The sequence below is a fragment of the Drosophila ananassae genome, chromosome 2R, assembly GCF_017639315.1.
Source record: "Drosophila ananassae strain 14024-0371.13 chromosome 2R, ASM1763931v2, whole genome shotgun sequence".
Taxonomy (NCBI): domain Eukaryota; kingdom Metazoa; phylum Arthropoda; class Insecta; order Diptera; family Drosophilidae; genus Drosophila; species Drosophila ananassae.
The window spans coordinates 7,453,350-7,466,016 of record NC_057928.1 but is presented as its reverse complement, the minus strand read 5'-3'; the positions used below and the strand labels follow the sequence as shown (position 1 = coordinate 7,466,016).

Sequence of the window (12,667 nt, the reverse complement as noted above, 5' to 3'; positions counted from 1 at the left end):
GAAGACACTACTAACGTGGCTTGTTGATTTGCCGGCAAACCCCTAGCGATTGCTTGCCAGGATTTCGAAATGAGCTCAAGACAAATGTAAATATTTTTTAGTGCTCACTCAACGAAATGGGACTGGGAAAAGGACCGAAAGGAGATGGGATGGGCTGAGCTGGGCTGGGCTGGGTCTTATGATGGATGATTGTGTGCTTCCTGTAGATTTGTAGCCGCCGATAAACTCAATTTGTTTGCGCTTTAGTGGATAGGGGGTGATGGCTTGCCATACCATGCTATGCGATGAGCTCGCATTACGCATACGCCGTGTGTGCCGGGCAACGCAACTCGATTTGCCATTCGAAGACGCTTCTGATTGTCAAAGTTTTTAAAGCCGATACTTACGCTAGTGTCTTCTCAACAACTTGTCGTGAAGAATTTATTTTCAATTTGATGAGAACTTGGCTTTTTGTCGCCCATTTCTCTTTTCATGTCCTTTGCAATTGCGATGTGTGTATGTGTGTGTGTGTGTGTTTTGTCTTATTTTCCTTTAGTTTTATTAAGACTGTTGCCCAAGTATTCGCCTTCTTTTTACGACTCTCCAATGACTTATGCTCTCGGGGAACGATGAGCCATATACTCTCAACTTATTTCCCAATTATTGTTTATACTTTAGACTATTCAAAATTCTCGTTTTCTTTACGGCCCTCCACAAAAGCGAAGAAGTATTCTTCAAAGCCAGTGAAGAAAGGGGAATTTAATTGCTTTATTCGCACTAGAGCAGGGAACAGGGCTCTCGGCAAATTATTAAATGCTATTTATCACTCAGGCGACAACGGAAATGTGTCTCTGACACTTACAAGAATCCCAAAGGATCGCATGGAGGTATGGAGGCATGTGCAGCTGCTAAGGAAATTGGCAGCATCTGGAAAAAAAATTGCACTCGAGGAAATTAAAAATTGCATTTGAAATGCCATGCACGAGCGTAAAAACTAATATCCGCCCATCGGTCCATTGTTTGCTGGAACAAATTATAATCCTTTGGAGCAAGAAAGGGACTCGGGGACTTCTTTATTAGAATTTTATTTATAAGCCAATTAAAAAAAAAAAACGAACACAGGCTCAATTTCATTTGCAACCTTAAACTATGCCACAACATTGTGAGTGCAGTCGCAGATACTGCCAAAAAGTAGGCAAAGATACACAGCTATCTGATAGATACATGTTCTACAGCCATGTAAAATTCATGTAAGATATTTGTTAATGACACAAGATGGATTATATGCATACAGGATCGATAATCTGGCCATGTCCTTAGACGTACAGGACGAACATGGCGGCAATGGCTGCCATAAAGGACAGGAAAGTCGACAAGTAGAGCACGGCACAGGTGGTCTGCATCCAGGCTATGAGAGGTCCTACGGAAAGGGACACAATCAGCTGGGCAATGAACACCATACTGCTGATGATGGCCACGTCGGTTCCCAGTCCACGAGCCTGCTTCAAGGGCACAGTTTCTCCATTCTTAACAGCAAACTATGGAAAAAATATATTTATTTCAATAATTATTATAAAATTGTTTTTGAATCACTTACGCAATTTTTGGCATGATAGTTGGCCACCAGAATAAAGGGCACTGTGAAGATGGTGCCATAGAGTATTCCCGCGGAGGTACTGAACACAAGAACACCCCACTTTGTGGGCCACAAGCCAAGCACCAGCATTCCAATTCCATAGTAAATCATGCCACTAATGTAGACAGCCTTGGTTCTGAAATATATTAAGGAAGTATTATATAAGAGTCATAAAGAATATCAGTTTTTGTATTTTTAATGTAATTAAAATGATTTCAGATTTGGTATTAATCTCTGTTGTATTTTATTGTTTACTAGCTAACGACAAGCTTTATCAGAAAACGAAAACCAAAGCCCAGCAAAAATGACTGAAAACTTACCCAAACCACTTCATCAACTTGGTGACAGAGAGTGAGTATATCGAACAGGAGAATGCATAAATGGACATGCCCCAGCATCCAAATCGAACTCCGGCCTCGTAGTTGAGAGCCGCCTCGGAGTTGGGAGCAGCTACCGGATCGCCGTGAAACACCGCCTCGCCCACAAAGTCCGTGAAGTAGAGGCAGTAGGTGACGTGACCCATCCAGCAGAAGAGATTGGTCAGGGCCAGCATCCTCATGGAATAGGGCATAATGAAGATGCTCTTAAGATAGGCCTGCAGGCTGACAGGAGCGTCCATTTCCGCGTCCGACTGGTTTTCCACATCCTGCGTCTTTTTAGGCTTCTCCAGGGCCGGGGAGTAGCCGTTCTGGTAACTGCCTTGCATAGCCTCCATCTTCTTAGGGTCATCACTGGCCATTTGCAGCTCCAACTGCGTGGTTTCTTGGATGTAGTAGATGGCGTTGTTGTTTTTCTTCAGCTCCTTCTTGATGGCCTTCTCGGAGAGTGGTCTCAGCAGCTCGTCCTTTTCGATCAGGGGCAAGGGGATCTCCCGGAAGGTGGTCACCGTGATTAGGTAGCATATCACAAAAATAATGGTAACCAGAGTGAAGACAGTGGGGATGTTTCCGCCCATAAAGTTCCCGATGTGCGTGGTCTCCCAGTCCACGCCTCCGATGGCATAGCCGATGGTGCCTCCGAAGCCAGCAAAGAGTGCAAACATGGTCATGGCCTTGGGCTGCTCCTCAGGCACACACATGTCCAGAAGATAGGTGCGAGCCGGGGTCTGGCAGGTGTCCGCGTCGAAGTCCAACAGCACCATGCCCAGGATCGTGAGGATGACCGCAAACTTGAAGTCGGAGGCCGAGGGTCCACTGGGGGCTTCTGCAACCAGAGCAGCCACCGACCCGTCTCCGGCATGGGATATATTGAAGGCGGCTGCATCAGCATAGCTGTAGCCAGCATCGCCAAGTAGAAGTCCCAGATCCTTGCCATAGGGAACCAATATCAAGCCGCACAGGATTCCAAAGGATAAAATCGAAATAATAGGACGCCGGCGACCCCATTTGAGTTTGCAGCGATCACTGATGCTGCCCAGCAGTGGCGACACAAAGAATCCAATCAGGGGCGACAGGCCCCAGGTCATGGACATGTGCTTATGGTCCACCCCGATCTGCAGCAGGATGGGGGACACGAAGCTAGTCTCCGCCGCGTAGGCAAACTCGATGGCCATGGCAATGGCCGACAGCCGGAACATCTCGAAGCGCGTCTTCCGGCGGAAGACGTGAGAATAGTCCTGCTCCTGCTCGCGGGCATGGTTCTCGCGGGTCTTCAGCATGTACTTGATCATCGGGTTCTTAGCCGAGGAGAGCTGGTCCGCCTTCGAGGCATCGGCCGTGACTCCAACCATTTTTATTCAAGGATTTTTTGGTTCTGAAAAGGATAAGGGGGGGATTAGTCTCATAAAAATATTATTTTTATATTGTGGGCCTATGAAAGTAACTATCGATATCATATCATGATTGATGGCAAATAAATCAAAATGAATCCCATAATTTCGGAATTCTTGTTAATGTCTAATTTACCACATGTTGTTTTATTTCCACAATCTTTAATAACCAGATAATAAAATGCAGTCCGTGATGTTTTCCCATGTCAAGTAGGGCTCGGCGAGACATTGAACCGATAAACTAGAAACATCTGGTGCGGCACGTCGAAGAAGCGCCAAAGATCGCTGATTAATTGAGCTGGGGGGCCGCAGAGGCAGAACATATAGTATGTGAATATGAATTTCAATTTCAATTCAATTGCACTGATGCTCTCGATTTGTGTCACTTGCGACACACAAAGTGCGAACCCTTGTTTACAAACAAATTCAATCGCATCGAGAGAAAAACGAAAGTGAATTGTGCGACTGGCTTGGCTTATCGCGGGTTTGGCGAAATCGAAGCTCTGGAATGGGTTCACAGACCCGAAATCCCCATAAAAATTTATTCTGGTAAGGGGGGCAATAAAAGAAAATTCCATTCGTTTGGAATTAGATTGAGCTGAGAGCTACTTACTTTAGATCTTAGCTAACTAATATCACAATTTACAAAGTCAGTCACCAGGTATTCAGTATTTATCACTTGATCAATGATTAGATTCACTTCTGTTTGAATTTAACAATTAGCCACATTTTCGAATTATTGCGAAGAAACACTTTTGCCAATTTAGGGTTCAAGCGGCTTATATTGGGTTCAATTGTATCTTTGTGCGGCGATCAGCTCGGTCTATGATCAGTTTTATGTCCGACACGAAAACTTTCCAGCAACCAAATCGTCGCGTGTCCAAATCGCAACTGCGACTGGGGTCTCAAAATCGCCGAGACTCCGGGTTTCTCTACACTATCGCTCTATCCCCCAAGCGCCAAGACTCAAGTCTGGCTCGTCCGAGTGCCGTCTTTGAGCCATTGACCAAATCTTGTTATCTGCCGCAACAACAAGAATAATAATAAATTAACAATAAAAGCGGCGAATAAATTTAAAATACAAAACATCTAATTTGTACGCCGGCGGCTCGACTGTCATTCAATTGAGTCAAGTTGCGGATCAGTTTTGAGTATGTGGGTGGATTCATCCAAATGGAAAATATTGTAAGGCCTGTAAGGCACCCAATCCTGTAATATTGGGCCGATAGATTTGGCCAAGGGTTAGATGACCGGCAGTTTTCGGCCTGAATATGCATGAGTGTTCGCAGAAGCACGGGGTCCGTAATCAGAAATCGGCTCAGACTAGGTCAATAAATGTATAAATAAATACCAACCGAACACCAGGCACCAAAAAAAAAAAAAACACTCAAGCTCAAATCAAGAGATGAACTTTTCAAATTAATTAAGGCGCCGCTTGGCATTAATTGGTTGTTACTATTAGGAAGTCACTTGATAAGCGCTTCGCTGTTGACAACTCTTGACGTGTTTTTTGAGTGAATCATTCTTTTCTGATTGGGGTCAAGGTTATTTCGGGGATTTACTCGATGCCCACCCCCTTTGATTAGGTCTAGGAGGAAGTGATTTGCATTCCACTCCCCGTTAGCCCATCAAAATTCAAAATTCACACGTCTTCCAAGCGGCATTCCATTGTTGCCTCATTTTGTTGGGCGATTAAACAGTTTTGCAATTAAGGTTGTACTGTTTAAAATGCATATTACTTTATTGTGGGGGTGTGAACCGGCTGTGGTGGATGATACTCTCTTTATCAGTGGGGCCTTACATATAGGCAATTTAATTAAACATCCATTGGAGCGTAATTGATCCTCTTATTGTGCGCAGGCATGAACCGTGTTATTAGTATAATTATGGGATCTTAGTTACAAGAAATACTTAACACAAAGGGAGCTTTGAATGCTTAACTTAAGTACTTAATGCCATTGTCTTTTTAAGACTTACCTGCTTGTTGCCTAAAATCCTTTGATCCTCCAACAGTCCACGCTCACTCACAAAACAATGGTTCTTAAGCTTTGTATGATTTTAGTTTAATGTTTGATTTGTTTACTTTTATTATTGATTTGTTTTGATTGAATCTCTATGATCACTGTCACTTTTTGGAATTAATTACTCACTTCCCGGGATACGCTTTAGTGTCAATAAATTATACTCCGTTAAAGTTTTTCTCTTGCACAGATTGCTGAACATAAAATAGATTTCGATTTTTTTCAACTTCAATTGTTTCTGCTTTTGTTGCTTGGAGCGAGAGTGGGCGTGGCTGTTGTGGGCTGTGGGCGGCGGTAACGAATTTACTCTCATAACTTTACCCATCCAGTTGGTGCTGGCGAAAGGCTAACGAAATCAATTTTTCCAACCTCTGTCGAATGTTTGTTTGTCCCGAAAAAGTTGTTCCACTCTTGTCCAATGACTTTGTGCAAGTTTTTAATATTTGCTTTTTTTTTTAAATTTATTTGTGTTGAAATATTTTCACTATATACTCTACCGCCGATGGCTTTGTTTTTCACTTAACTTTTCGCGTTAAATTGCTGACATTGCCGCTTTATGAATACGGCGGCAGCTGTTTACTCCGTTGGCCTTAACGCTGCGAAGATTTTGGCAAGACATGAAAGATATGTTATGTTTTTTGGGCTGACAATTTTCCGGGCTAGCCAACTACGCAATTTCCACGCAACGACACGGTGTCACTTCATCGATACGATTCGCGCTAAATGGAAAATTAATTTTCAGTTTTTTTTTGGCAGAGATTTGTTGGTTTTTTACGGCTGCTTCGGTGACTTTGGTTTATTTTTGGACTGCTACCCCACTCGTCTTCAAACGACTGGCTAGGATGATGATCTAGGTCTGGTCTAGTGCGGTCTGCGACTGAATGTTGTGCCCGCGGACGCACCAATTTATATAGCATCCATATGTGGCGGGAGCAATTTTTGTATTCCCAGCGACTGACTCTCTTTCGGGTCTATAGCCCCCAGTGACTAGATCCCCGCTCTCTTTAGCTGCGATCGCGAAGCGTTATCGCGAGTCCGGTTGGGCCTTTCTTTGTCTTAGGAGCAGGAGCCACACGGAGAGAAATGGGTCTATCAAAATTTACATAAATTTTATAAGTCAACAAGCAGAAGTGGAAAATAACTCGATGTTCTAGAAACCTTTTTTTTGTCTGCATTAAAATATTTATATTTATGTTAATGGAGATACTATCTGTACCTTAACTTATTCCCATCGCAATCTATTTGCAACATTACCATGTAATTATTAATTAGCATTAGCATACATAGTTCCTGGTTCTGGGCCAATGTTTGTAATATATTGGAGTAAGAAGGGGCCTGCAGATTCTGAGCCAACCACTCGCACCTGAGCCCCAGCTCGATCACCTGGAATTCAGGCAACAGGGAGCACAGATGAAACAAGTTTCCCAGGCGACGACAGGTTTCAAAAACATGGGCATTCGCTGTGGCGGCTGTGGAGGTTGGATATTGGCCAATGTAGTAATACAGTAGGTTCGGTATGTGCACAGTGATACCCGAGTGATTTTCCGAGGGTGGAACCAAATCCTAGATTACACTATGGGAAATTCCACTTCACTTCGAGTGCTGATTCTCGAGATTATTTATTCAGCTCTTGGCCTTATCATGTTTTGGGCGTGGACGGACAGTAGCTATCAAATCACAGCCGGGCGAGACACTTGAATTATTCGAATCACCGTAAATAATTGCCAATAATTTTTAATAATCTATTATTGGTCACATGGGTTGGACACAAAGTCCGGCACCTAATGCAGACAGGCTCTATAATTACCTCCAAGGACGGTCACATAATTGCATTCTCACTGTAATGAAAAAGGGAAATAACAAGGAACAAACCTAACTTCGAGGTAACACCTTCAGTGGCTCACCTCATATTTGATAATATTTGATCTAGCATTTAGAATCTATTACCAGATGGAATCGTTCCGGTTCCAGTTGATTTCCAGCCACCTGAGCGAGAGTGGCTTATCTTGCCACTTCAGTGGCAGACAACAAATAGCTATTCATAGCCAGATACACGTACGCATGTATATTAGGGAGATATCAGAGAACAATATCCCGTCAAGTAACATAAAGTAGATATTAAAATCGGGGTGTTTGTTGGCTTTTGTTCTGAATCCCGTACTATTCAAACTTTCCGTCTCGTTTTCGGCCTCATCAACATGCTAAATTATTCGCCTGGAATGACACACAACTTTTTTGCCGGCCCCAGACATTTCTTGTTTTTATTGTTAATATGCCGGCTACATGGCAGAGGTTCTCAGATTTTGGGGAGGGCTGTGTTTGCATTAGCTTGCCTTGTGTTTGACGGGGAAGTTGACACGAACTATTAGCGGAAATTCGCTACTTTTGCCGCCAACAAGCTCTCCAACTGAGGCATCAAATAAAGCGCTGCGAATTATGTAAAAATAAGTGGTTAGGCCCAGTCGGGTAATGCGGTTATCAAAACCACCAAGCCGTGCGGTGGTGGTTTTAGGCCAATGACTTGGCCAACTCCCACTAATATTGGGGACATGGTGGAAAAAATATCAATACCAGTTTAATCAACAAAAAGATTATCATATCTGCCAGGGAATAACCATAACATATTGATTTCTAACAAGCCATCTATAAAAAGATAATGGTTTTCCTATAAAAACAATCCATTTCATATAGATATATGTGTTCTCAGGTTGTCCATTTTTGATTTCTGTAAACAATTATTGTGTTTTCATGATAACCTCAGCTGTTTGTTTGCAATGAGCTGGATGAGTTTAATGCTTTTACTTGCTTCATATTCATATAGAAGCTGCAGAAAGTCGTGCCAATTTGATAGCACAAAGCCGGCTATATTGTTCTCAAGGTTATCATTCTGCTGGGATCTTCGATAAGCGCTGACGAAGCTTGCAGTCTTTTGATTCTAATCTCCATAAATCTTCTTGTTTGGCTTTCATTTAAGGCAAGGAAAGTACACAGCAACGGACGCGCATAAATAAAGAGTTATACACTCACGATAAGCAACAAAATAAGCCAATATTCGTCTGTATAAGGCAAAATAAATTAAATGGGCTTACGCGATATTAGTTAAGAAGTGTTTATTTATGAAATAATTTAAATATCCGTTATGACAGTGCTACTAAGGTGATCGTAAAAACGATTGCGTTTTATATCACTTACCTTTTGAATGCCCAATGCGCGAATGCCGCAAAGTAGGCAATGGTTTTGAGGAAACTTCAAAAAATCAATTAAAATTCGCAAATCGATTGAAAATAAATGTTTAATAATATTTAATTTGATTCTTTCTTCATTTAAGGGCCTTGAACTTCGTCTGGAGGTATATTACCAATCAAGGAGGTTGTTTGAAAGCAAACAAGGCTAAAAATTCATTTTAATTAAGCACTTGAGGCGGACAAATCAAAGAATTGGAACCGTTCAAATCCGCTTTGCTGGTCGGTCAATCAGTTAAATTAAAGATGCGCCAGCACTGAAAGAAAATTTGTCTATTAATTATTTATATTTGATAAAAAAAAATAATTAATAAAATATATATTATACAAGACTTATAAAAAATATCTAATAAAGAGAACCTTGTTTCTGTAATACCAAGAATATATTTTTTCCGTGTCGTAACTCTCACTTCTCTCTTGAGCCAAGTCGGGCTTCGCCTGGGAGGTTCTATAAAAGGCGTAATGGATCCCTTGATTCTCTCCAGACAGTTTTGTCCAAGCCGTGGAGGTGGACAGTTCGGAATAGAAACACAACTAGCAGGGCTTGATAAACGCGGATCAAAGTGGATCTTGGAAGAAACGGTTCCCAGTCGGTGGTGTCTTGTTTCATCTGTTTCTGATTTGTTTTCAATCGAAATTTGTGCAATAATTGCACAAGACAGTGTCGAAGTGAATTATTTTACCGAAATCGGTTACATTTTAGTTTAAACTATTAGTTGTGAACATTATAAACGTTGTGCTTTTGTGTCCATGGTGCCGATTGATAACATTCTACAAAATCACGTCTACCTCATCCACGTCAAGAAGTACTTGAAAGGTATGGATTATGATTATATTTTAATGAAGAGACACGAAAGTTACATAGTTAGTAGAAATTTAAATTCAATCCCAAGTTGAATACCCGAGAAACCGTAAAGTAATTAAAGGTTAGTGCCTTGGAAAACAATTGGTCCGATCAATTGGATAAACCTTTGTCGCATATATGTAGAAATCGTTATAAATTATTGCATCAGCCGGAAAATTGATCGAAATATGTACTCCGCCAGCTGCAGACGAATAGGCTCGTGTCGGTATCGCCTTCAAATCAGCGTTTTCGATTTCAAAATAATAACATAAATAAAATAAGCGCCGTTGACGCCAATTTGAATGCGAATTCGAGAAGCGTCTGAGTATTCGCGACTCTTGCCGCCAATGTTTTGATTCCCCATCTTGATTCTTTTGATTTCCATAGCAACGCACTACGATGAAAGATTTGAAAGCAGAGACCCCAGCGAACGGAAACCTCTCGAAACTGGAGACCAGCAGGGTGAGTTCTGTAAGTTCTCCTGTAGGAGTATTTTAAAACCAATACCATTATTTTCTTCAGTGTGGCAGCAGTGGGGAGGCGCTGCTAAAGCCATCCACGCTGCCCACGGTCTTGGAATTGTCTGAGCTGTCGCCGGACCAGAAGGCCAGAGACAACTGGGGCAGCTCCCTGGAGTTCCTGATGTCCTGCATCGCCCTGAGTGTCGGATTGGGCAATGTGTGGCGTTTCCCGTTTACGGCTTTGGAGAATGGAGGCGGTGCCTTTCTGATCCCCTACCTGATCGTCCTGTTTGTGGTGGGAAAGCCCATTTATTACATGGAGATGCTCCTGGGACAGTTCTCGAGCCGTGGCATTGTGCAAGTCTTTGATTTTGCGCCGCTCATGAGAGGTGAGACCCTAGGCTGGAGGATTCTGAATAGATTACTTACATCTTGACCTTTCAGGTGTGGGCTACTCTCAGCTCCTGGCCCTTGGCGTTCTGGCCACATACTATGCCTCTGTGATGGCTCTAACCCTGCGGTACTTCTTCGACTCCTTTGCGGCGGAGCTGCCGTGGAGCTACTGCCGCCCGGAGTGGGGAGATGGGTGTGTGAGTGCCGCCTCCACTGAGGATGGTGTTCAAGGATCCCTGTCTAGGAATTTCAGTTCATCCAGCCAGCTCTATCTGCAGCGCATCGTGTTGAATGAGACCAGTTCCCTGGAAACAGATGGAATCGGCTATCCCAGTGGCAGCTTGACCCTGATGCTGGCTCTGTCCTGGCTGACAGTAACCCTGATCATCATCCGAGGGGTCAAGAGCTCCGGCAAAGCAGCGTATGTTCTGGCCCTGTTCCCCTACGTGGTGATGTTCATCCTGCTGATCAGAGCCGTGACTTTACCGGGTGCCTACGATGGAGTGATGTACTTTCTGACTCCCCAGTGGGACAAGTTACTGGAACCAGTGGTCTGGTACAATGCCGTGACCCAGGTCTTCTTCTCCCTGGCCGTCTGCTTCGGAGTGATCATCATGTACTCCTCGTACAACAAATTCGGGCACAATGTCTACCGCGACGCTAATATTGTGACGACCTTGGACACGTTTACCTCCTTGCTCTCGGGAGTGATCATTTTCGGCATCCTTGGCAACCTGGCCCACGAGTCTGGCACCAAGGACATTGCCAGCGTGGTGAAGGCGGGTCCCGGCCTGGCTTTCATCTCCTACCCGGAGGCTATTGCCAAGTTCAAGGTGATGCCCCAGATTTTCTCGCTGCTCTTCTTCGCCATGCTCTTTATGCTGGGCGTCGGCAGCAACGTGGGCATGGTCAGCTGCATCATGACCGTTCTGAAAGATCAGTTTGTGAACCTCAAGCTCTGGATGATAGTGGTGTGCCTCTCCCTGATTGGGTTTCTGGTGGGACTGGTCTACATCACTCCCGGAGGACAGCACATCATCACCCTGCTGGACTTCCATGGCGTTACTTTTGTTTCCTTGGTTTCGGCCATCTTTGAGCTGATTGCCGTCGGATGGATTTATGGTAAGAAGTCTTTAACCTGTTTTTAATAATTATTGTTTTGGACGAATATAGTTCCCATTGAGAAGAAGAGTAGTGAATGGCTAGTAAAAATGTTTAAATCTCGAAACCCAATATTGCATTCATTTTTCTTGAGAATATAGTTTATTTACTTAGAAAGCAAGGTTGGTAAATATTTATGTTACTAGAATGGCTTTTGTGGTTATAATTTAAAGAACTAGAAAAGAGTGGAAAATGTAAGAAATGTAATCCGAATAAATTTAATTTCATAGTTTATTTTTATTTACTTTAAAGGCACCAAACGTCTCTGCCAAGATGCTGAGTACATGCTGAACATCAAGACATCAAAATATTACCGCATTTGCTGGTCGATTGTAACTCCCATGGTGATGATGGTGATCCTGGTCTATACCTTGTTGACAATGCGTCCTCTGAGCTACAATGGCCAAGAGTTTCCACTGCCTTATAGAAGTGAGATATCCCCCCGATTTCTATCCAAGACCCTGACCATTATTTCCCTCTAGTTTTTGGCTGGTGTGTCTCTGGAGTTATAATTGGGCAGCTGTTCTACTGGGCCTGCCACGCCAACTACAAGCAGCCGAAGGGTTCGCTGAAGTGCCGGATTAGCAACTCGGCCAAGCCACATGCAGATTGGGGACCACTGGACCTGAAGCAACTAATGGACTACCAAATATTCCTCCGCCACAAGGACGAGACCAACGCCCGAGGACTCAAACACCGCTGCCTTTGCTACACAGTCGGAGATAGAATTTTCGGCTGAGCAGAATTTTATATAACCATCTTATATATGTCATATTGTGTTGCATAGTTTCATTTTATTTTATATCAATTTTTTTCGTATTTAATATATTTATATTGATTTTATTTATTCAAAATAAAGAATGAAATCAAACAAAAATCAATTATCTCGAAAGTTTACTCTAAAACTGGGCTGGCCGGATGAAAGTTTCCATTTTTCATTTTAGAGAATTCGTATCCTTTTGTATTCCCATCTCATGACAGAGACGATGGCCGGCAGTCGGAAGACGGCAACAAATTGGTTCGACTGGCCAACAAGGTAAGACAATCCGCATGTGAGCCAAACTTTATCTAAGCAATTTTCAATATTTAAAACTAACAATTAGCAAGGCAGCACTTGGCAGCCGCACCTCGCCTCCCTCCTCCGGGCAACTGAATAGACATT

At 43.1% G+C, this 12,667-nt stretch overlaps 2 protein-coding genes across 2 annotated transcripts; one reads left to right on the top strand and one right to left on the bottom strand.

The window, feature by feature from the left end:
• Positions 1–1,048: 1,048 nt before the first annotated feature.
• LOC6506223 (proton-associated sugar transporter A) lies at positions 1,049–6,306 on the bottom strand. The gene is made up of 4 exons (XM_014909189.3): positions 5,361–6,306; positions 1,936–3,367; positions 1,577–1,751; positions 1,049–1,517 (listed from the first exon to the last, which is right to left on the bottom strand). Exons 2-4 carry the CDS (start codon positions 3,342–3,344, stop codon positions 1,296–1,298), a joined length of 1,806 nt encoding a protein of 601 aa, XP_014764675.1. The 5' UTR covers positions 3,345–3,367; positions 5,361–6,306; the 3' UTR covers positions 1,049–1,295.
• Positions 6,307–9,122: 2,816 nt separating this feature from the next.
• Positions 9,123–12,381, top strand: LOC6493726 (sodium-dependent nutrient amino acid transporter 1). The gene is made up of 6 exons (XM_001958281.4): positions 9,123–9,463; positions 9,878–9,952; positions 10,013–10,340; positions 10,396–11,466; positions 11,758–11,934; positions 11,988–12,381. The coding sequence occupies exons 2-6, from the start codon at positions 9,890–9,892 to the stop codon at positions 12,242–12,244; spliced, it is 1,896 nt and encodes a 631-aa protein (XP_001958317.1). The 5' UTR covers positions 9,123–9,463; positions 9,878–9,889; the 3' UTR covers positions 12,245–12,381.
• The last annotated feature ends 286 nt before the right edge of the window (positions 12,382–12,667 follow it).

Coding starts and splice junctions, on each gene's coding strand:
- LOC6506223 (XM_014909189.3), bottom strand. CDS start 3,344: ATGGTTGGAGTCACGGCCGATGCCTCGAAGGCGGACCAGCTCTCCTCG. Junction 1,752..1,935: donor AAGTTGATGAAGTGGTTTGG/GTAAGTTTTCAG, acceptor AATATATTTCAG/AACCAAGGCTGTCTACATTA. Junction 1,518..1,576: donor ACTATCATGCCAAAAATTGC/GTAAGTGATTCA, acceptor TTTTTTCCATAG/TTTGCTGTTAAGAATGGAGA.
- LOC6493726 (XM_001958281.4), top strand. CDS start 9,890: ATGAAAGATTTGAAAGCAGAGACCCCAGCGAACGGAAACCTCTCGAAA. Junction 11,467..11,757: donor TGCCGTCGGATGGATTTATG/GTAAGAAGTCTT, acceptor TTTACTTTAAAG/GCACCAAACGTCTCTGCCAA. Junction 11,935..11,987: donor GTTTCCACTGCCTTATAGAA/GTGAGATATCCC, acceptor ATTTCCCTCTAG/TTTTTGGCTGGTGTGTCTCT.